This window comes from Cetorhinus maximus, chromosome 30 (assembly GCF_964194155.1).
Source record: "Cetorhinus maximus chromosome 30, sCetMax3.hap1.1, whole genome shotgun sequence".
Lineage (NCBI taxonomy): Eukaryota > Metazoa > Chordata > Chondrichthyes > Lamniformes > Cetorhinidae > Cetorhinus > Cetorhinus maximus.
Window position 1 is genome coordinate 10312182 of NC_135908.1, and position 24830 is coordinate 10337011.

The following is a 24830-nucleotide window of genomic DNA, read 5'->3' on the forward strand; positions in this document are numbered from 1 at the left end:
ACTCGGACTGACAGTGCTTCCCATTGATTTAGAGAACTGACCAAATGGTTGCGTGAATTAAACTAGATCCTCAGCATGGGGGTTGAACTGTTGGAGTTTGTCTGTTTAATAAGATCGTAAGACGTAGGAGCGGAAGTAGGCCATTCAGCCCATTGAATCCTAGTTTAATATTTTTCCTGAGGTAATTACATGAAAATATCTGCCTGAGATATCTTTGCTCCTTCAATTCTGGCTTCTTGTGCATGCCTGATTTTAAATGGTGATCATGCTTCCTGCCGAGGCCCTAAGCACTAGAATTTCCTCCCTAGACCTCTGTGCCCTCCTTTTAAGATGCTCCTTAAAACTTACCTCTTTGACCAAGCTTTCTATCCAAGTATTGCCGCTTGTGTCAAATTTTGTTTTCTAATGTTTCTGTGGGATATTCTGTTGCGAAAAATATAAATACAAGTTGTTGGTGTTGTCAATATAGTATCTTTGAAATCAGACAGCTTATTTAAGGAGAATCAAATCTAGTGGAGATTGAGTTAATTTATGGACTACACTGCCACCTACAGCAAGAAGAAGAAATTAAGCAACTTCTGTCATGAAGATGGAATAGAAATGAACAGGTTTTCAAGCAGGATTGGAAGGAAATGAGTGATCTGATCTTGACCTGGGTGAGATGCTGAGTTAGAAAAGCTGCTGCTTTTACATTGTTAATACCTTAGGTATTGGACAACAGCCAAGCCAGTACTATGTATAGCATAAGCAGCTGGTCTGTCACAGATGGAGGGTCCCCATAGAATCCATGTTCAGTACTAGATGGGAAAATGATTAGCAAACATTAAATTTGTTCCTTTGGGCCAATGTACTAATGAAATAGCAAGGTAAGATGCTCACAGTTTAGTTATTGGGGATCTAATTATAATGCAAATTAGTAGTGGATACATTATGGGTGTCATCCTAAAGCTATGGTTTCTACTCAGTCACAACTTGAAGTACTATTTTCAGTTTTGATCATCAGTGCACATGAGGAAGATTTCAGCTATGGATGTAGTGCAGGGAAGAGTCACATGGCTGATCCTGGAACGGCATGAGTCATGGGCAAGCCTGGAGAAACTATGCTTTTGAATGTGGTTTGAGTTGGAATGCTAGTATCCCAGTGCATGGTTTCAAAACAGAAGTAGAAGTGGTGACATAGTTTAATAAGGCCATGAGAAAAGCAATAAAGAGATGGGGTTCATTTCTAGAGTGTTGGATCAAAAAGTGTAGAAGTCATGTTAAACTTCAATCGAACCTTAGTTAGATCAGACTTGGAGTACTGTATACAGTTCTGGTCTCCATATTACAAAAAGCATATAAAGGCTGTAGGGAAGGTGCAAAAAAGAATCATAAAGATGAACCCAGGACCAAGAAGTATTTTTTTTAAATGTTGAAAAGGCTGGGGCTCATTTCTCTAGAAAAGAGATGAGGGATAATCTGATAAAGGCCTCTAAGATTATTAGAAAATTTGATAGACCAGATGTAGAGAAGATGTTTCCGTTTGTAATGAGTCTGAAACTAGGGGCTATTAATATAAGATAGTTACTAAAAATCCAATAAGGAATTCAGGGAAAACTGCTTGACCCAGAGAGTGATGAGACTGTGGAACTCTTTTTTACCTTTATTCTTTGATGGGATGTGGGCATTGCTGGCAAGGCTGGCATTTGTTGCTCATCCTTTACTGCCCCTGAACTAGGTGGTTTGCTAGGCCATTTCAGAGGGCAGTTAAGAGTCAGTTAAGACCCATTGCTGTGGGTCTGGAGTCACATGTAGGCCAAACCAGGTAAGGATGGCAGATTTCCTTACCTTAAGGACATTAGTGAACCAGATGGGTTTTTACGACAATTGATGATAGTTTCATGGCCACCATTACTAAGACTAGTTTTCAATTCCAGATTTATTAATTGAATTTAAATCCCACCAGCTGCCGTGGTGGGATATGAGCCCGTGTCTCCAGAGCATTAGCCCGGGCCTTTGGATTACTAGTCCAGTCATGTTCCCACTACGCCACTATCTCCCCATCTTGTTACCATATGGAGTAGTTGAAGTGAATAGCATGGATATACTTAAGGGAAAGCAAGATAAGTATGAGGGAGAAAGGAATAGAAAGATATGCTGATGGGGTGAGATGAAGAGGGATAGGAGGAGATTTGTGTGGAGCATAAACACCGGCATAGACCATGCCATTGGCAAATGGACTGTTTCTGTGCTGTAGATTCTATCTCTTTTAACCCAAATAATTGAACCCAGATTACATCAGAGTGACTGTGATAATTTGTGTTTACTTCCCAGGCCAAGGAATATCTGAACTACGCTTTACAAACCAGCCGACATGACCTGACTTTCATGGTGCTTGGGAAACTGCACCTATTGGAGGGAACTACCCAAAACGCTATTGAAACTTATAAGAAGGCAGTGGAGTGAGTATTGTACTCTATACATTTTCACAGTCAAATAAGAGTGCAGGGAGTGATGACTGTTTAGAATAAAGACCATGAGCTACACAATGACTTACATTTAATCAGAGTGTTTTAAGGAAGCGGCCTTAAAACAAAGTGAATAGGAACAATGGACACTGTAGAAACTGGGAAAGTGACACAAGGTGCAGTAATGGAGTGAGTTCTGAGGAGGTTCTAAGGGTTTGAAGCTGAGCAGCAAGGCAGAGATTGGTGCAGACAATGGTGCCCAAAGGGAGCTTAATGATTAAGGGGGTGCAGCACAGTGAGAGGAAATCAGAAAAGTCAGTCATTTATATTTTACTGAAACCTCCAAACCACAGAGAGAAATTATTTATCTCAGAGCGTCCCGTTTCGGGGAAAGTCTAAAATAACCAAATTATTGAGAGAGCATCTTTAACTTCTGCATCTGTTTGTTTCTTGTAGGTTTTCTCCTGAAAATGCTGAGCTTCTGACTACTCTGGGGTTACTGTACCTGCAGGTAATGTTACAACCTGTTTGTGTCACGAACTAGGCCTTATAACAGGACTGGCATGTAACAAAATGGGAAGATGGTTTGAACTCTTTTTCCTGTAAACAGCCATTCTAAAGCAATATATTATCAGCAAGGTTACTTGAAAATCCCAGAATCAATAAAAATGGAATTTGACTTACTCATCACTGCACATGGTCCTTGCTATCGGGACTCTGTATGATTATACAGGAGCTCACAATGAGTGTGTGTCCCCTTCCACTTTTTCTTAATTCTCTCATAGTATGTGGCCATCGTTGGCTAGGCCAGCATTTATTGCCTAATTTCCCTCGAGAAGATGGTGGTGAGCCACCATCTTGAACCGCTACGGTCTATGTGGTGTAGGTACACCCACAGTGCAACTGTAGCTGTACCTACACCAGGAAGTTCTACAGTTTTGACCCAGCGACAATGAAGGAACAGCGATATAGTTCCAAGTCAGGATGGTGTGTGGCTTAGATGGGAACTTGCAGAGGTGGTGTTCCCATGCATCTGCTGCCCTTGTCCTTCTAGGTGGTAGAGATCGCGGGTTTGGAAGGTGCCGTTGAAGGATCCTTGGTGAATTTCTGCAATGCATCTTGCGGATGGTACACACTGCTGCTACTGTGCGTTGGTGGTGGAGGGGGTGAATGTTTAAGGTGGTGGGTGGATGGGGTTCCTATCAAGCAGGCTACTTTGTCCTGCATCTTGAGTGTTGTTGGAACTGCACTCGTCCAGGCAAGTGGAGAGTATTCCATCACAATCCTGACTTGTGCCTTCTAGATGGTAAATAGGTTTTGGTGAGTCAGGAGATGAATTACTCACTGCAGAATTTCTAGCCTCTGACCTGCTCTTGTAGCCACAATATTTATATGACCAGTCCAGTTCAGTTTCTGGTCAATGGTAACCCCCAGGATGTTGATAGTGGGGATTCAGTGATGGTAATGCCATTGAATGTCATGGGGAGATGGTTGGATTCTCTCTTGTTGGAGATGATCATTGCCTGGCACTTGTGTGGCATGAATGTTACTTGCCACTTGTCAGCCCAAGCTTGGATATTGTCCAGGTCTTGCTGCATATGGGAATGGACTGCTTCAGTATCTGAGGAGTCACGAATGGTGCTGAACATTGTGCAATCACAGCGAACATCCCCACTTCTGACCTTATGATGGAAGGAAGGTCATTGATGAAGCAGCTGAAGAAGGCTGGGCCGAGGACACTACCCTGAGGAACTTCTGCAGTGATGTCCTGGAGCTGAGATGATTGACCTCCAACAACCAGAACCATCTTCCTTTGTGCTAGGTATGACTCCAACCGGTGGAGGGTTTTCCCCTTGATTCCCATTGATTTCAGGTTTGCTAAGGCTCCTTGATGCCACACTTGATCAAACACTGCCATGATGTCAACGGCAGTCACTCACACCTCACCTTCGGCTCTTTTGTCCATGTTTGAACCAAGGCTGTAATGAGGCCTGGAGTTCTGTGGCCCTGGCAGAACCCAAACTGAGTATCAATGAGCAGGTTATTGCTGAGTAATTGCTGCTTGATAACACCGTTGACGACACCTTCCATCACTTTACTAATGATCGAGAGTTGACTGATTTATTGGCCGAATTGGATTTGTCCTGCTTTTTGTGGATGGGACATAACAGGGCAATTTTCTATATTGCCAGGTAAATGCCATGTTATAGCTGTTCTGGAACAGCATGGCTAGGGGTGTAGCTAGTTCTGGATCACAGGTCTTCAGAACTATTACCGGAATGTTGTCATGGCCCATAGCCTTTGCAGTATCCAGTACCTTCAGCTGTTTCTTGATACCACGTAGAGTGAATTGAATTGGCTGAAGACTGGCATCTGTGATGCTGGGCACCTCAGGAGGAGGTCAAGATGAACCATCTGCTCGGCACTTCTGGATGAACATTGTTGCAAATGCTTCAGCCTTGTCTTTTGCACTGATCTGCTGGGTTCCCCCATCAATGAGGATGGGGATATTTGTGGAGCTGCCTTCTCCAGTGAGTTGTTTGATTGTGCACCACCATTCATGACTGGATGTGGCAGGACTGCAGAGCTTAGATGTGATCTATCACTTGCTGCTTCTGCTGTTTGGCATGCAAGTAGTCCTGTGTTGTAGCTTCACCAGGTTGCCATCTCATATTTAGGTATGCCTGGTGCTGCTTCTGGTGTGCCCTCCTGCACTCTTCTTTGAACCAGGATTGATCCTCTGGCTTGATGGTAATAGTAGAGTGAGGGCTATGCTGGGCCATGAGGTTACAGATTGTGGTTGTATATAATCCTGCTGCTGACAATGGCCACAGCACCTCATGGGTGCCCAGTTTTGAGTTGCTAAATCTGTTCGAAATTTATCTAATTTAGCACGGTGGTAGTGCCACACAACATGATTGATGGAGGGTGTCCTCCGTGTGAAGAGGGACTTTGTCTTCACAAGGAGTGTGCAGTGGTCACTCCTACCAATACTGTCATGGACAGATGCATCTGCAACAGGTAGATTGGTGATGACAAGGTCGAGTAGGTTTTTCCCTCTTGTTGGTTTCCTCACCACCCACCGCAGATCAGTCTAACAGCCACTCGGCCAGCTCGGTCAGTAGTGGTGCTACTGAGCCACCCTTGGTGATGGACATGAAGTCCCCCATCCATTCTGTGCCCTCACCACCCTCAGTGCTTCCTCCAAATGGTGTTCCACATGAAGGAGTACTGATTCATCGGCTGAGGGGTGGTAACCAATAGGAGGTTTCCTTGCCCATATTTGACATGCTGCCACGAGACTTCATGGGGTCCAGAGTCGATGTTGAGGACTCCCAGGCAATTCTCTCCCGACTGTATACCTCCACCTCTAGTGCCACTGGAACAGAACACACCCAGGGACAGTGATGGTGGTTCCTGGGACATTGCCAGTAAGGTATGATTCCATGAGGATGACTATGTCAGGCTGTTGCTTGACTAGTCTGTGAGACAGCTCTCCCAATTTTGGCACTAGCCCCCAAAATGTTAGTAACTGTTAGACTTTGCAGGGTTGACAGGGCTGAGTTTACCGTTTTCGTTTCCGGTGTCTAAGTTAATGCCGGGTGGTCCGTCTGGTTTCATTCATTTTAGGCATTGTAGCGATTTGATACAGCTGAGTGGCTTCCTAGGCCATTTCAGAGGGCACTTAAGAGTCAACCAGGTTGCTGTGGCTCTGGAGACCAGGTAAGGATGGGAGATTTACTTCCATAAAGGGTATTAGTGAACCGGATGGGTCTTTATGACAATCGACAATGAACAATGGACAGTAGTTTCATGGTCACGATTAGCACTAGCTTTTTAAAATTCTACATTATATTAATTGACTTTAAATTTCACCAGGTGTCGTGGTGGGATTTGAACCCATGTCCCCAGAGCATTAACCTGAGCTTCTGGATTACTAGTCCAGTGACATTACCATTATAATATCACACCTGCATTTAAACAGAGCTCACTGTGTGTGTCCACTCCCAGTGTGTTTACACGGAGCTCACTGTGTGTGCCCTCTCCCAGTGTGTTTACACTGAGCTCACTGTGTGTGCCCTCTCCCAGTGTGTTTACACGGAGCTCACTGTGTGTGCCCTCTCCCAGTGTGTTTACACGGAGCTCACTGTGTGTCCACTCCCAGTGTGTTTACACGGAGCTCACTGTGTGTGCCCTCTCCCAGTGTGTTTACACGGAGCTCACTGTGTGTGCCCTCTCCCAGTGTGTTTACACGGAGCTCACTGTGTTTGCCCTCTCCCAGTGTGTTTACACTGAGCTCACTGTATGTGCCCTCTCCTAGTGTGTTTACACGGAGCTCACTGTGTGTGCCCTCTCCCAGTGTGTTTACATGGAGCTCACTGTGTGTGCCCTCTCCCAGTGTGTTTACACGGAGCTCACTGTGTGTGCCCTCTCCCAATGTGTTTACACGGAGCTCACTGTGTGTGCCCTCTCCCAATGTGTTTACATGGAGCTCACTGTGTGTGCCCTCTCCCAGTGTGTTTACACGGAGCTCACTGTGCTGTGTGTGCCCTCTCCCTGTGTGTTTACACGGAGCTCACTGTGTGTGTGCCCTCTCCCAATGTGTTTACACGGAGCTCACTGTGTGTGCCCTCTCCCAGTGTGTTTACACGGAGCTCACTGTGTGTGCCCTCTCCCAATGTGTTTACACGGAGCTCACTGTGTGTGCCCTCTCCCAATGTGTTTACACTGAGCTCACTGTGTGTGCCCTCTCCCAGTGTGTTTACGCAGAACTGACTCCTCTTCTCACTCCGTTTGTGAAAGATGATTTTGCTGCCCTGATAAATCTCTGACCTGAAATGAAGCATGCTTATTTCTGATGATTTCCATCATCTCTCTGCTGTTTGTGCCAAGGCTCAATGCCAGCTGGGTCCTGTGATTGACATCATCACATTGTCTGTTTATGTATAAAAGGATTAACGCTTTCTGTAAAAAAAAAAAATGGCAACCAACAATACCATGTGTTTCTGGCTTTCAGCTCGGAATGTATCAGAAAGCCTTTGAACATCTCGGAAACGCACTTACCTACAACCCCAACAATTACAAGGTACTGACACTAACCTGTCTGGGCAGAACATGTTGTGAAACTTCATAAAGTTGAAGCATTTAGTTAGTGTTCAAATATCCTCATCCTAAAAGAGAAATCTGCAAATGAGATTTCTTGCTGCGAATCTATTCAGAATTCCTGCTTATTCAGCAGGATAAGGATTGTTCACCAGCAGTTACTCAAAGTAAAAGTTGCTGACTGTTATACCACAGGATTTCTGTTAATTCAGCAGGTTAAGGATTACTGTAACTATGGTAACAGGGTCGATACTCAGAGACCGTTTCCCTGGCTGGAGACTCTGGAACACGGGGGTCACAGTATTAGGGTAAAGCGATGGCCATTTAGGGCTGAGATGGGGAGAAATTTCAGATGGTTTTAAATCTTTGGAATTCTCTCCCTGGATATTCAGCCATTGAGTATATTCAAGGCTGAAACTAATAGAATTCTGACGGACGTAGGGATCTGGTGGGAAAGTGGAGTTGAATTAAAAGATCAGCTATGACCTTGTTAAATGATGGAGCAGGCTCAAGGGGTATATGGGCCTATTCCTGGTCCTATTTCTTATGTTCTTATATGGAGTTGTGATCATTGCGTACCTGTGTTGAGTCGTCATTTATTCAGTATAATGGTTTTTCCTTGTCTAACTGTGCAGAGCTGCTAAAGGTTATAATTTCCTGTTTGCTCAGGATGTTTATGGCTCTAATGTACAGTAAGCTTGTGGTATTAGATTCCCTTTCTGTTGTATTGTTTAAATGAGGTATACGGATTCTTATTGTTCTCCAATTTTCCACTTGTTTTGTCCAGGCCATCCTGGCTGCAGGCAGTATGATGCAGACTCACAGTGACTTTGATGTTGCTCTGAGCAAGTACAGAATAGCAGCACATGCTGTACCTGAAAGCCCGCCCCTATGGAACAATATCGGGATGTGCTTCTTTGGCAAGAAGAAATATGTAGCGGTGAGTACAACGAGAGGTGCCCAAACTGTTACTTTGCAGGTCTCAGTCGATAAGATTTGGTTTTTGTGATGGTAAATCGTTTGCTCCTGTGTATAACTGGGAGCCCTGATCCTGTTATCTAAACCTCCCGGTGATGGTGGTCATGTGGATAGGCCATAATCTGCCCTTTCTGTCTCTTGATTGGGTCAGATCTGCCTGTCTTCTCACTTAGATCCACAACATGTAACCAGCTGCTGACAGTGCCACTACACTGTCGCTGCACCGGTCCTCTCTATCCACTGCCATTCAGCAAGAACTGTGCTTTCCCTATTGAAATCTGTTAAACCTACAGATAGCGCCTCAAGGTCAGCAGAGTGGGAACTCAATACAGAGAGTTCTTGACACCCAGTGTACTGCCATCTGCCTCTCTATAGTGGCAGGTTCCACATAGCAAAGGGACCACTATGTTTCTCAATACCTGGGTGACTGAACTGTACATGTGCCCTCAGCAATGACCGAGTGCAGTCTGTCTTAACCTTCCTGAAACACCTGACGTTCACAGTCAATCTGGAAAATGTGTTGTATTTGGCACAGGACTAGAATACAACTGAATTTAAACAGTAACAACCCCTGTGCTTGAAGGAAGATTACTAATGGTTCCACAGTGAAAATACAGTGACTGTTTTAGTATGTACCCTTTCAATTAACATTCGTACTGGGGAAAAAAAGAGTGGGGGGAGCAGGATGTCCTGATCACCAGCCTGCAGAAGAGCTCAACATAGTTACTGAACTTAAATACCAGTGTTAAGCTCTTAGGTGGCAGGCACAGCACAGGTTCGATACAGGGTAAAGCTCCCTCTACACTGTCCCCATCAAACACTCCCAGGACAGGTACAGCATGGGGTTAGATACAGAGTAAAGCTCCCTCTACACTGTCCCCATTAAACAATCGCAGGACAGGTACAGCATGGGGTTAGATACAGAGTAAAGCTCCCTCTGCGCTGTCTCAACAAACACCCCCAGGGCAGCTACAGCATAGGCTTAGGTGCAGAATAAAGCTCTCTCTACGCTGCGCCCGTCGAACATTCCCAGAGCAGGTACAGCACGGGGTTAGGTACAGGGTAAAGCTCCCTCTGCACTGTCCCCATCAAACACTCCCAGGGCAGGTACAACAAGGGTTAGATACAGAGTGAAGCTCCCTCTACACCGTTCCCATAAAACACTCCCAGGACAGATACAGCACGGGGTTAGGTACAGTGTCAAGCTCCCTCTACACTGTCCCCATCAAACACTCCCAGGACAGGTACAGCACGGGGTCAGATAAAGAGTAAAGCTCCTTCTGCATGTAGCTGTTGGATTGCCATAAAGACCCACCAGGTTCACTAGTGTCCTTCGAGGAAGGAAATCTGCTGTTCTTCCCTGGTCTGACCTATCTGTAACTCCAGATCCACAGCAACATAGTTGACGTTTAACTTCCCTCTGAAATGGCCTAGCAAGCCACTCAGTTGTCAAGAAGGCAACTCACAATTACCATCTCACGTCACTAGGCAACAGATGCTGGACTGATTGTACCAGGAAGAAGTTTAATTCACTTTGTGTATTTACATAGCTTTCTGCAATTTTCAGATTTCAGAGCTGCATCACATATTGCTAAAGCATCACATTGTGCACAAGATTAGAAAGATTACTAGAAAGTATTACTATCAATTGAAAAATGTTTATCAGGTTGCCTTGGCATGTGCCAGCCAAGCGTTGCCTAATATCCACATGTTCAGAATGATATAAATGTGCTTTGAATATTGAACACGCTCTATATGTAATGCTGACTTTGTATTGAAACACGTGCTTCAAGTACCTCTCACAGTTGCAATATATTTGACATTAAATTAAAACAAAAATAATCATTGACACTAGAGTTCCGTACACTCGAGACATGTAAGTTTGTTGTATTTACTGTATATGCTGAATATTAATTTCAATTTTACAATTTTCTTAGAATTGAAATGATTCATTTTGGCAGGAAAAATATGGAGAGTCAGTATAAGACAAAGGGAGAGCCTCTAAAGGAGGTGCAGGAACAGAGGGACCTCGGTGTATATATACATAGGTCATTGAAGATGGCAGGACATGTTGAGAGAGCAGTTAATAACGCATATGGTATCTTAGGCTTTATTAATAGGGCAAGGAGGTCATGTTGAACTTGTATAAGACACTAGTTAGGCCTCATCTGGAGTACTGCGTCCAGTTCTGGGCGCCATAGTTGAGGAAGGATGTGAAGCATTGGAGAGAGTACAGAGGAGATTCACAAGAATGATTCCAGGGATAAAGAACTGTAGCTATGAGGATAGATTGGAGAGGTTGGGACTGTTTTTCTTGGAGAAAAGAAGGCTGAGAGGAGACTTGATGAAGATATTCAAGATCCTAAGGGGTATGGACAGGGTAAATAGTGAGAAACTGTCCCCACGGAAGAGAACATCAACAACTAGAGGGCACAGGTTCAAAATAATTGGCAAAAGGAGTAAATGTGATGTGAGGAAACATTTTTTCACCCAGAGGGTGGCTGGAGTCTGGAACAAATTTCCTGAAAGGTGGTGGAGGCAGGTTCGATCGTGGTATTCAAAAGGGATTGGATTGCTATCTGAAAAGTGCGAATGTGCAAGGTTACAGAGATAAGGCAAGGGAGTGGGACTAGGTGGAATGCTCTTTCAGAGAGCAAGTGTGGACTTGATGGGCCGAATGGTCCCCTTCTGCACTGTAAAGATACACTGTCACCATCAAACGCTCCCAGAAAAGGTACAGCATGGGGTTAGATATGGAGTAAATTTCCCTCTACACTGTCCCCATCAGATACTCCCAGGACAGGTACAGCACAGGGTAAGATACAGAGTAAAGCTCCCTCTACACTGTCCCCATCAAACACCCCCAGGGCAGGTACAGCACGGGGTTAGATACAGAGTAAAGCTCTCTCTACACTGTCCCCATCAAACACTCCCACGACAGGTACGGCACAGGGTTAGTTGCAGAGTAAAGCTCCCTCTACACTGTCCCCATCAAACACTCCCAGGACAGGTACAGCACAGGGTTAGATACAGAGTAAAGCTCCCTCTATACTGCCCCCATCAAACACTCCCAGGGCAGGTACAGCACGGGGTTAGATACAGAGTAAAGCTCTCTCTACACTGTCCTCATCAAACACTCCCAGGGCAGGTACAGCACGGGGTTAGATACAGAGTAAAGCTCCCTCTACACTGTCCCATCAAACACTCCCAGGACAGGTACAGCACAGGGTTAGATACAGTGTAAATCTCTCTCTGCACTGTGTTAGTGAGAGACCATTTATGCCACTCTCAGTAGTGCACCCTATTCTGCAGTGTGACAGTTCTGCATTTCCCACACAAACTGTGCTGTAGTTTCTGAGATTGTCAATTTTTTGTGACATTACTAGAGGCTCACATCCAAGAGGAAGTGAGCTGACACTGTCCAAAACGCACTTCATATCGGACGTTGCGGGATAGCTAGCAGAGAAGACCCTCATCCCATCCAATGATAGTCATTGTCAGGATACACTCCAGCACCCTGTCCTCTCTTCATCCACCATCATTTTACAAATTCATTTATGTACCTTCAGAAACCCTTTTGATCATAATTGATGATTTAAGCATTAAAGCAACTTGGAAATGATAAAGCTTCCTCTCATTAAGTGAATGGCTGTTGTGCTGTTTACGTTGCTCCAGGCGATCAGTTGTTTGAAGCGAGCCAATTACCTGGCTCCCTTTGATTGGAAGATTCTCTATAACCTGGGCTTGGTGCACCTGACAATGCAGCAATATGCATCAGCATTCCACTTCCTGAGTGCTGCCATCAACATACAGCCGAGGATGGGCGAGTTGTACATGCTGTTGGCTGGTGAGTGTGGAGCCTGCTTCAGTGAACTGACAGCATTTGATCATCACAACCATTGATCCTTCCCAACATTCAAACCTTCACCCAGTGAAGGAGTACACCAATGCTAATGCCTCTCTCAGCACAGACATCCCTCACCTCCTCTCCTGGCAGTACTGATTCTTTGGTGGAACACCAAGAGAACCACCAGCTCCCTTCCCAGTCCCCGTCCCCTGTGTCAGTAGGAGCCCAGGCAGTGAACACTGATGAGCTTTCACATCACGCACAGGTTCAATCCTGTCTTCACGTTACACTCCCCTCACGAGTTGCTGGGCAACAGTTCAGAGTAGAACCCATGCCTGATTTATTTTTTCTGTTAACCTCAGGGTCATGTGGCCTTCTGCAGCAGTCAGAATCAGCCAAGCTGGCTTAGACTGCTGATTGAACCTCTGCCCCTCAGGCTTCCCCATCTGGGGAGCAGCACCAGGTGAACTCACTAAACCACACCCCCCCCTTCCCCATCACTGAGCTGCAGTGCAGCAATAATCAGTTATACCCTGGAGAAGAGCTAAATCCTCACACCTTAAAGTGTGATTTTCAATTTTAACTGAATGCCTGGATGGGTAGCATCACATTAGTTCACTAGCTTTACACATCCAATTGCTGAGTTGAAGTACTCAGGCAGAGTTCCATTTCGCAACCTTGCTGCTGAATTCAATGTGAATGGAGTAGATCAGCTCTTAGTGAATGCATTAGTACCGAGTCCTGACTCAGACTGGATTGGGTTTGTATGTGACAGAAAGTGCTGAAGATAAACTGTGTCAGGGGGCATCTGAGAAAGAGGAACAGTTTGGAGAATGGATTGGGCAGCTCTGTGATCTGATCACTCACTGCCTGACAATCTTCAATTGTCGGCTCATTAATTTCCTAGTGTCCCACAGCCTCTAGAACCCAACGAATAAACAGAAAGGTTTCCCGGTAGTGCAGCAGGACGTGGTGTCACCGTGATAGTCCTGATTTAATTTTTCCAAGAGTAGTTTAACGGTGATGGTAATAATACCAGTTGATACTCAAACTGCAGTCTCAGGAGAAAGTCATTGAATGCTCAGAGACTGTTATATTGATTTTAATAATTAATTAGCAAAAAACTTTGTTTTCTGTATGTGTGAGAATTGATAAACTCTGAGGCGGAGTGAGCTGTGACAGTCTCAGTGTGACATCCCTGGGTTGAGGCGTGTTAGTGTATTTCAATGGGAAATGTGATGTGCTTACAGTAACTACCACCCTACAGTTAAATAGACCCCATTAACAAAGAAAAATATTCAAAGGCATTTCATGGAGGAATTAAAATGGACATCAAATGTGAGGAGGAATTGAGAGAAAACCTTCAAATGCACAGACAAACTGGTAGTTTGTGAGAAGGCATGTGAAGACTGAGAGAGGGGTTTAGTCAACCCAGGGTAACTGAGACCTCTGCCCCCTGATGGTGGAGTGATTTAGTTAGAAGAATCAAAGGCTTGGGACAGGACAGAGGGTGGAAGAGGTCAGAACTCGTGTGAAATGAGCCCATGGAGAGAGTTGTTGATGAAATGGGACCTCCCTCTGCGTGTTGTGAGTGTGTAAAATTTGCTTCTTGCTGTTGCAGTGACATTGACAAACCTGGCAGATCCTGACAATGCAAAGAGAGCCTACGAACAAGCAGTCAGTTTGGAGCAGTGAGTATTATTGGGGCAAGTGCTGATCAACTTTTTTATCCTTCATTCTTTCATGGGATGTGGGTGTCACTGGCAAGGCCGGCATTTGTTGCCCATCCCTAATTGCCCTTGAACTCAGCGGCTTGCTAGGCCATTTCAGAGGGCAGTTAAGAGTCAACCACATTGTTGTGGGTCTGGAGTCACATGTAGGCCAGACCCACATTGTTGTGGGTCTGGAGTCACATGTAGGCCAGACCAGGTAAGGACGGCAGATTTCCTTCCCTAAAGGAATGTTAAAGATTCAATAAGAATTGGTAGATCTGTTGTGAAATCCTTTACCAAATTGCTGAAGACAGAGCTTCCATTTTGTTCCATTATTATTGCAGCAGTTGTGTCCTTTCTGATACTTTCTTTTCATTGGATACAGTATTGCCTCTGTTCTCTCTCTTCTGTTCCAAAGCACCAGTGCAGATCATTTTGCATTATGCTGTTCCAGTCTGAGGTCAGGGCACCTTCCTCTGACCAACACATGACCACTGGGGCCTGTGTTCTGATCTTGTGCTTTGGTATTCACAGAATGAGATGAACGTTGTTTTAGCTACTTTCCCACATATCCTGTTGCTGACACACGAGAACCTGAGGCTGATGCTCTGCTTTTTTCTCAGTGATGTGGAGCTTTTTCTCCACCAATCTCCCCCCCCTTGTCCCCTGAGGGCACTCATACGAGGGACTAGATTCCAAAGGTATCAACTGCCCTCCAGGACCACGCCCCAAGTGGCTTTTCCAGCTATGAGTATTGGCCGGACTACTGAACCATACAGGGCATCTCAGCTGAGCCTGACAGTGTTCTCATTCTGCGTGTGCTTTACAGCTGGGGTCTACAGAGAGTGAATCCCTGCCTCAAACCCATAGGGATGGAACAGTAGAGCCCTGCAGCTGTGGCTGACACCAGCTAACTCAGTAGAGCGTGTATCAAAACTGACACCCGCTGGAGTGTATAGCTCACTTACACACAGTTTCTCCCATTCATGTCATTGGAGCTACCAGATTGGAGGCAAATGGAATGTTGGCGTTTATTATGAGGGAAATTGAGTATAAAAGTAGGCAAGTGTTGCTACAGCTGTACAGACTGCATCTGGAGTACTGTGTACAGTTTTAGTCTCTTTACTTAAGAAAGGATATAATTGCATTTGAAGCTGTTCAGAGAATGTTCACTCGAATGATTCCTGGGATGAAGGGGTTGTCTTCGGGGAAAAGGTTGAGCAGGTTGGGCCTGTATCCATTAGAAATTAGAAGAATGAGAGGTGATCTTAGCGAAACAGATAAGATTCTGAGGGGACTTGACAGGGTGGATGCCGAGAGCATGTTTCCCCTTTTGCAAGGGTCTAGAACTCGGGGAGACAATTTAAAAATTAGGGGTCTCCCATTTAAGACTGAGATGAGGAGAAATTTTTTTCTCTCAGTTGGTTGTTAATCTTTGGAATTCTTTTCCCCACAGAGTAGTGGAGGCTGTGCCATTGAAAAAATTGTGATGAGAAGCAGGGTCATCTTTTGCTGAAAATATCAACCTCTCTGTCCTCTGCAGGTTAAACCCACTGGTGAACTTGAACTATTCCATTTTACTGTACAACCAAGGTGACAAAAAGGGAGCTCTTCATCAATATCAGGAGATGGAGAAGAAGGTCAATAAACTAAAGGCCAACAGTAACATGCTGGAGTTCGATCCAGAGGTACTTCAACAATATCTCATTCTCTCAATGACCTATTGTCAGCTTATTGCAAGTCAAGTAGTCTTGAATTCAAGACTCCATCAGCTCTCAGATCACAAAATGTTTAATTTCTGACACCACCTGAAGGATTTTAAATTACACACATGGTATTATCTAACACTGTTTCTTAATTTGCCTTAATGTCTGTCCTGCTCTTTCTAACCTAACCTGCTGTTCAGCCCTCTGGGCTCTGACCCTTCAACTGGGCTTAATACAACTTAAAAGCTTCATATTGTTGGTGTTCCTGTTGCAATTTGTATCTGAAAAATTATCCTACATAATGATTATTTTGGTAAGGTTATCAAGGGATATGAAGTAGAGGTGGTTAAATTGAGGTGAGGTAAAGATAAGCCAGTTGCAAGCTCTCAGGGTTGAATGGCTCTCACTGTCCCTGTTCTTATTGGAGCTGCCGTGTTTTGGGTAAGATGTTAAACTGAGGCTCTGTTTAACTATTCAGGTGGACATTAAAAAATCCTGTGGTACTACTTGAAAAAGGCCTGTGTGTTCTCCAGATGTCCTGCGTAGTGGTTTACCCTCAAACAACACCATTAAACTAGATTTTTTAAATTCATTCCCTGGATGTGGGCTTTGCTGGCTGGGCCACATTTATTGCCCATCCCTGGTTGCCCTTAAGAAGGTGGTGGTGAGCTGCCTTCTTGAACTGCTGCAGTCCACGTGCTGTAGTACACCCAGTGCTGTTAGGGAGGAAGTTCCAGGATTTTGACCCAGCGATATATTCCCAAGTCAGGATGGTGAGTAGCTTTGAGGGGAACTTCCAGGTGGTGGTGTTCCCATCTATCTGCTGCCCTTGTCCTTCTAGATGGTTGTGGTTGTGGGTTTGGAAGGTGCTGTTGAAGGAGCCTTGGTGAGTTCCTGCAATGCCTCTTGTAGATGGTACACACTGCTGCTACTGTGCATTGGTGGTGAAGGGAGTGAATGTTCGTGGATATGGTTCCAATCAAGTGTGGGCTGCTTTGGCCTGGGTGGTGTCAAGCTTCTTTAGTGTTGTGGGAGCTGCACTCATCCAGGGAAATGGGGAGTATTCCATCACACTTGTGCCTTATGGACAGGCTTTGGGGAGTCAGGAGGTGAGTTACTCATCACAGGATTCCTAGCCTCTGACCTGCGCTTGGAGCCACAGTATTTATATGGCTAGTCCAGTTCAGTTTCTGGTCAATGGTAACCCCCAGGATGTTGATAGTGGAGTATTCAGTGAATGTAATGCCATTGACCGTCAAGGGGCAATGGTTAGATTCTTTCTTGTTGGAGGTGGTCATTGCCTTGCACATGTGTAGTGTGAATGTTACTTGCCACTTGTCAGCCCAAGCCTGGATATTGTCCAGGTCTTGCTGCATTTGGACATGGACTGCTTCAGTATCTGAGGAGTTGCGAATGGTGCTGAACATTGTGTATTCATCAACGAACTTCTCCACTTCTGACCTTATGATGGAAGGAAGGTCATTGATGAAGCAGCTGAAGATGGTTGGGCCGAGGACACTACCCTGAAGAACTCCTGCAGTGATGTCCTGGAGCTGAAATGACTGACCTCCAACAACCACAACCATCTTTCTTTGTGCTTTGACTCCAAGCAGCAGAGAGTTTCCCCCCCTGATTCCCATTGACTCCAGTTTTGCTAGGGTTCCTTGATGCTACACTCGACAAAATGCTGCCTTGATGTCAAGGGCAGTCACTCTGACCTCACCTTGGGAGTTCAGCTCTTTTATCCATGTTTGAACCAAGGCTGTAATGAGGTTAGGAGCTGAGTGGCCCTGGCAGAACCCAAACTGGGTATCAGTGAGCAGATTATTGTTAAGCAAGTGCCGCTTGATATCAGAACACTGATTTCATTGCAAGTTCCTTCCTTCAAAGGACATGTAGTGCGTTACACTCGGAGTCCTGACCACTGGCAGACCCAACATCCCCAAGCCACTGCCACAGGAGATCCACTATTGTTAGTCAAAGGGTTCTTGTTCTATTGACTTTACTGTATTGCTCTATAATTAAAACTAACAGGCAGGCTTTCATTTTGTGTGTTACTTTTCAAAGTAATTTAATGAACTTGTGCTCCCATTTAGAATCTTCAACTCTCCCAGGTGCACATATCAGGAACTTGAGTACCACTCTTTGATTTTCCTTCAATTTTATTGAATGATCCCCTTGATCCAGTGCTGAATGTTCTAGGGTAGATATCGAAAGATGAGACTATTTACTGACTTAAGTGAGTGATTAATACCTTCTCTCTGCTGCTTCCAGCTGGTAGACATGGCTCAGAAAATTGGAGCTGCTCTTCAGGTCGGGGAGAATCTGGTCTGGACAAAACCAGCAAAGGACTCCAAATTGAGAGAGCGCCCAGCAGCATCCAGTAAATCCACCGCTAACCAGCAACCCCTGGGCTCTAACAAGGCTCTGGGCCAAGCTATGTCATCAGCTGCAGGGTACAACAAGACCATGCAGCCTCCTACAGGTAAGAAGCAGCTCATTGAACCCTGAATTCCAAGGGAACAGTTACTGCTTAAATACAGCAAAGTTTGCTGCATTTGGGGAAAATAGTCATTGATCCATAATAATAAGTTGTCAGTTTTTTTTTAAATACAGAGATCTTAGATATTTATAGCTTTTAGTCCCGATAATCCAGGAAAATAATGAAGGGTTTCCTGAGTGTAATTTTATGCAGTTAAATATAAATATTAGTGTGATGATTCCTGTTTAGATGTGTGACCACCGAAGAATCGCTATCTCAATCCTCTGTATAGGAGGGCAGTAAGCAAAATTGGAGCACATGGGATTGGGGGTAATATACTGACATGGATTGAGAATTAGTTCACAGACAGAAAACGGAGAGTAGGAATAAATGGATCATTCTTACGTTGGCAGGCTGTGACTAGTGGATACGCCAAGGATCAGTGCAGGAGCCACTGCTGTTCACAATCTATATGAATGATTTGGATGTGGGGACCAACTGTAATATTTCCAGATTTTCTGCTGACACTCGGTGGAAATAAAAGTTGTGAGGAGGGTGCAAAGAGGCTTCAAAGGAATTTAGACAGGCTTAGCGAGTGGGCAAGGACATGGCAGGTGGAAAATAAGGTGGAAAAATGTGAAATGATCCACTTTGGTAGGGAAAACAGAAATGCAGACTATTTCTTAAATGGTGAGAGATGGGGAAGTGTTGATACCCAAAGGGACCTGGGCATCCTTATTCATAAGTCACTGAAAGCTAACATGCAGGTACAGCAAGCAATTAGGAAGGCATGTGGTATGTGGGCCTTTATTGCAAGAGGATATGAGTATAGGAGTAAAGAAGTCTCACTGCAATTATTTAGAGCCAGTGTTTAGAAGATTTGAGAGGTAATCTCATTGAAGCATACAGAATTCGTACAGAGCTCAACAAAGTAGATGCAGGAAGGATGTTTCCCTTGTCGGGGGTGTCGAGAACCAGGGGACCATGTCTCAGAATAAGAGAATAAGTCCCATTTAGGACTGGGATGAGGAGGAATTTCTTCACTCAAGGGTGTGGTTAATCTTTGGAATTCTGTACCCCAGAGGGCTGTGGAAGCTCAGTTGTTGAGAATGTCAAGACAGAGATCGATATCCAGGGATATGGGGATAGTGTGGGAAAATGGCGTTGAGGTAGAAGATCAGCTGTGATCTAGTTGAATGGCAGAGCAGGCTTGAGGGGCCGAATAGCCCACTGCTCCTATTTTCTATGCTCCCATAGATCCCCTTCCCTGTGGATACCTTGAATCAAACCTACAAGATATATATAATTCAACAGCAGTCTCAGCGCTTCAAGTAGTGAAAAATCATGTGTCTGACCAATTCTGTCAGTTCTGACCAATCCGCTGCTGTTTTATGGATCAGTTTATGCTTTTTCATGGTACTTCAAAAATGGCTTTTTTCATGAGTATGCGAACCTGTGTTTGATTTACCTGTGGCAACCTGCCAGGCTGTATAACTAACGGTTTGTATTCTGTAAGCACTGGCTCCCTGACAGTGAACTAACTGAAAATTGTTTTCACTGCAGGTGGATACCCGACTCGAGTGCAGAAACCTCCATCGTTACCCTTGGAACCAGAGTCAAATACAGATTCAGGCAGCGAGGACCTGAGCAGAAAATGAGAGCTGAGATAATTAGATAGGACCGGGCTTCAGATAACACCAGCCAGATCCCTAGAATAGGTAATTAAATTCAGTCACAAACCTAGCACCACTCCAAACTCACCTGTCTCAGGGATGAGTCTTTGAGACTGTGTGCTGTGTGTACGAGGCCACCGGAATGAAGGCTGCTGTCCCGTCCCCAACATTCAGACCATCAGCAGGGCTGAGTCCAAAAAAAACACACAGATGCTGGAAATCTGAAAAAAGGTACACGTCACGCAGGATTTGAAAGAGAAGGATTGGTTCCAATATGGCAATCAATTCCAGAGGAGCCTAGCTGAGACATCTCAACAATCCGTCCGCCCCAGGGTCACAGAAACTTTGGCTTTGTCTGACAGGGGAGGGGCTGCCCAGGCCATTGTTTCCCTTCGTCCCACCCAACTCCCAAACCTAACCTTTGACGTACCCCTCACGGTTTTAACAAGGATAAACGGTATTTGGAATACTCAGGCCATTTGCCTGGATTTATGGAGGTACAGGGAGCCTGCTGACCCCAGGATATTGGCACAAGCAATCTTCTGCCGATTGCTGGGTTTCCTCATTGTATTTATGGCAGGTGAGCAGTGGAACACTGGAGTTTCTGGGACAATGACTGACCCCCTTGTGCCTCAGTGTGAGTGATAGGAGAGTTCAGATTCTTGGTGCTGAGTTAGCTGGTCTCAGCCAGGATTGGTCAAGGATTCTGCATTTTGTCCCTGTGCTAGGGAGGTTGGGTTTATTATATTAGTCATTGGAAATGAGCAACATTTGAGAGGAAATTGTGGTGAGCAAAGGATTGGGCTTAACAGTGATGACTGAACAGCCTTTGCTGTCACAAGATGGATGGCTACTAGGGCAAGTATCAGCACTGTCACCCTGTAACTGAGCCCCAGGGAGGAGTCAGAACTACAACCTGGGTCGGGGGTAGGGTGGAAGAAGCGAGGAAACAATATGGTCATGAGGGCACTGTACCTTTTCTGCTTCAAATATTTGCTAACTGCACTGTTGGTAGCATTTTGATATATTTCATACACAATTGCAGTTAATATTGTAGAGGTAGGAAGTTCTGTTGTTTATCAACCCATAAAAACATCTCAATAAACTGAAGTACATTTGTACAAAGGCTGTATTATCCACCCACTCTCAGATATGAGTTTCCATTGCCTGCACAGAGAGATTGCTATTGTAGGAACTGTGGATAAAGGGTCAGTTATGGCACAATGTGTAATGTAATTGCCTTTACATCTTGGGATCAGTTGTATTTGTAGAGCTTTAATTGTCAGGATTGAAAGGGCTATTGTGGAGGAAGTTGTCATTATCTCTTGGCAGCTCTGCAGTGGTGACATATTTCTATGAGTAGAATTATACAATATCACAGCACAAGGCAGGTGTTTGGCCAAGGTTGGGAAAGAGCTGCACTTAGTCTCAGCTCGCTACCCCTTCTTTGTACTTTCACCATTTTATCCATTTCCCTTTTCAAAACTATTATGAATCTCATGTCCTTAAGAACCATTCGTATTAGGAAAAAAAACTCGTTACATCTCCTTCATTCTTTTGATTTGTTTATGGCCTCTTGTTAAATCAATTTTCTCAATGTACTTGTGAAACTCAACCCCCTCTTCATAACTTTAACACCTCTATCAGATTTGCTCTAAACCTTTATTTTACAGAAACAAGCACCAGCTTCTCGTCTCCTCAGTTAAAACCTCTCATTCTCCCCAAAAGCTTTCCTAAAATTAAAAATGTTGGCTCTTTGATGTTGTTTTTCTCTAATACTCCCCCCACCCCCCTGGTCTTGTCAATTTTATAAATGCGTCCAACTTTCACTACAGCAGAAAATGGAGCTGGAGACATAGGGCTGAATAAATCTCAATTCTGTTAGTCTGAGACTTATTCAATTTGAACACATTATTCTTGTCTAGCGTGAAAACCAAGTTCGCACAGGTGAGCTACTGTACTTTGTTGCATTGCCCTAGCCTCTATTATAGTCAGAAATGTTGAAATAGTTTCCTGAGGATATGTGAGCCTTCAGTCAGCACTAATGCAGTGTGATTTATTGCCCTTACAGAACTGGTTAATTCAGGGGAAATCATCTATTATTCATTCTTATTAATCTAGAGAAACTCTAGGATATGAGGTTAACAAAGCTCATCTGTTTTGTGTTTTTTTTCCACTGGCCTTAGAAGCCTCCAAGATGGTTGTGGGAGACAGTGGCATGTAAATTACAACATTGGTATTCACCTACAAGACCTGGGCTGAAATCCAGTGTCGATGAGCAATTCCTCTCTTTGCTGCCTTTGTGTCCAAGAGGAATTGAATGAGGAAGACTCAACCCAGTTTCTTGTGGGCGTAGGCCTAAAGCACAAAATTTACATTGTTTGATTTCTCATCTCCCCGCAGTTGTCTCCCTTATTGGGGTACTTTTCCACAGATACTGGCAGGATATTCCCCATGCACTTTTCAGCAAACATGACTTAATGAGCAGGAACCCAGGCTGATTTTTCCCTATATCCTTATCCAGGGACCAGTTTGAATGCTCCAACTGAGATAGGCTAACTCAGCAGAAAGGGATCGAACCCGATGACCTTTGGATCAAACAACATGTTGCAATTATATATTAATCCATCAAAGGAACTAGTTGCTGTTAAGTTGTTTTTGATTTTCCATTACACAGGCCATGAATAAAGTCTACATTCACACTCCTACTGGTTGAATACAAAATGTATTGGAATTCCAATATTACATTAGAACATGAAATTTAAAAAAAGCCACAGAGTATGCTACTAGCAAAGTTCTTTGTACATAAACTACAGTAGTTTGCATCGTTTCTACATCATGATTAATAAACAGTTTGCACCTACAGCATCCTTGGAAAACAAAAAGCTGCTTTTGCTAATGAGGACACTACAGATACACCAGAGGTTTTCCTAAGTTTAAACACAGGCCATAAGAAAATGGTTCTTTGTAAAAGGATGAAAAAAGTGCAAAACAGATCTTACTGCCTACGACTGGGAGAGATTTCTAAATCTTCACAATAGCTTTGTTCAGTTATATTCATTACAATAAATTTCCTTAAACAGTTATATTAACATTCATGGTGATGTACATAGGGAAGCAATATTCACAAACAAAGTAAAACCTAGACTTGTAGAAGCAATTACAATGATGTTATGGGGAGGGTGAAAAAAAGAGAAGGAAGAGTCCTGTAATTGGAACTCACTACATTAATTAACAAGGTAATCTAATCTGAACCCAATTTACAGGGTTTATCCAAGAGTTGTGTAGTTGGCACCCATTCAACCGGGTCCATTGAATGTACAGTAAACTCATGCCCATTTTCTGGGTTCGATACGGATCCAGTAACCGGAATACACTCACTCAACAAGATTCAATGAGGGCTGGGAAATCAAACCCGATCATCGAAGATCCTATGATTGGAACCCATCCAATAGGGTTTAATGCTGGCTATGTAATTGGAACCCCTTTGATAGGGTTTAATAAAGAACCTGTAATCAAAACCCATTTGGTAGGGTTTACTTAGCTTTTCTCTTATGGCTAAATGATTTTCCAATAGAACATGTAAAGATATTCTTCATATAAAACGTCAATTGCTGCACATGTTTTGTTTAAATCAATGTGCTTTCTGAGTCATGCTAAGCCTCTTGAGTTATTTGTGGATTGGGCTTGCCAGTTCCTTCTTCCTAATTGTGCTTTAATCAGCTAATTTGCCAAGTCTAGCAGGAATATTCTGAAGTTTGCTAAAAGATCACAGTGATGAACGCAGATAACTTGGCAGTTTGATCAGAAGGATGCAGAGTAGAGTCTGTTTGCCACAGCACTGTGTGATGCAGAGGAAGCAAGAAATGGCCACATTATTAATTGATGCATCTCACATCAGCTTATGGTGAGGCAGTCAAATGTCACATCTGGATACCAAAGTAACAATTCAACATTCTTTTCATAACACCAGAAAACGTAAACACGCAGTAAATAGACGATATCGAATGTCGAACACTATACCGGTGCCTCCAGTACATTTCCAAACCAGCAGAGGTCCGTCAGAGCTGAGAGTCGTCAGATTCCATGGCATTGACTGGATTATATGATATCCACAAGTCTGGATCCACTGGACTGAAATCGTGACAAAGGCAGTTTCCACGAGACTTAACACATCACATTATGTTGTATCCGACCCTCTGAGTGTCTTTTGTACATACTCCTTGCAGACCTGCTCTGTTTCAGTTTGTGAAACTGATGGTATTCTGACTGCATCTATGCTGTAGTGATAACATTCAGATCCTTCATTAACCCTGTGAGGTGCGTCATCTCTTCCGTCAGCTCGTCTGGGCCATAATTCTGCAAAGAGAGGTGGAAGGTTCACAGGCTTATAAGGTATTTGGTCAGGACAAGACATTATTTCTCAAGGAGCATAGGTCTTGCTTAAGAACCACTCTCGACAAGTCTCTAACATGCTGAGTGATGGGCCAAGGGTTTAAGCCTGCAGTTCCTCATGGTGAGCCATTGATGTCAGGAGGAACATAGGAAATAGGAGTCTGCAACATCATTCAACTGGATCATGGCTGATGATCTACACTTTCCCCAACAAAGAAAAATAATCTTAGAGGTTTTCTCTCAGTGGTTCTATTTCAATTGGGAGTTCTTTCACTGATCATATGGGCGGGAGGTGGGCTAACCCTGTCTCAGCCCTAAACCCCTGCAGCATTTTTTTGGAGATCAACAAAACCAGAGGAAATTTGACTGAATCCTAGATTAATCACCAGCCAGGATGCAGAGACCCAGTTAGGTGAAACAGTATCAGGTGAGGAACATAGGTGAAGAGGAGACAGACTGTAAGTAACCCATAGCTCTAAAGGACTTA

At 44.2% G+C, this 24830-nt stretch overlaps 2 protein-coding genes across 4 annotated transcripts in view; one reads left to right on the forward strand and one right to left on the reverse strand.

The window, feature by feature from the left end:
• Positions 1–21460, forward strand: part of bbs4 (Bardet-Biedl syndrome 4) — a 33775-nt gene extending 12315 nt beyond the window's left edge. For 2 of the 3 annotated variants that reach the window (XM_078532444.1, XM_078532443.1), the window contains 9 exons: positions 2314–2441; positions 2904–2958; positions 7465–7533; positions 8338–8490; positions 12204–12375; positions 13997–14066; positions 15631–15775; positions 18068–18278; positions 19839–21460. In XM_078532444.1, coding sequence (XP_078388570.1) covers positions 2314–2441; positions 2904–2958; positions 7465–7533; positions 8338–8490; positions 12204–12375; positions 13997–14066; positions 15631–15775; positions 18068–18278; positions 19839–19933 — 1098 coding nt within the window. In that variant the 3' untranslated portion in view covers positions 19934–21460. Of the gene's footprint in view, positions 1–493; positions 657–2313; positions 2442–2903; positions 2959–7464; positions 7534–8337; positions 8491–12203; positions 12376–13996; positions 14067–15630; positions 15776–18067; positions 18279–19838 lie in introns of those variants that run through there. The other variant, XM_078532445.1, reaches the window with a different exon arrangement.
• Positions 21461–22656: 1196 nt separating this feature from the next.
• LOC144670059 (neogenin-like) overlaps positions 22657–24830 on the reverse strand; it is a 179589-nt gene continuing 177415 nt past the window's right edge. The window contains exon 28 of the mRNA XM_078532436.1: positions 22657–24307. Within this exon, the coding sequence (XP_078388562.1) occupies positions 24224–24307 (84 nt within the window). The 3' untranslated portion in view covers positions 22657–24223. The remainder of the gene's footprint in view (positions 24308–24830) is intronic.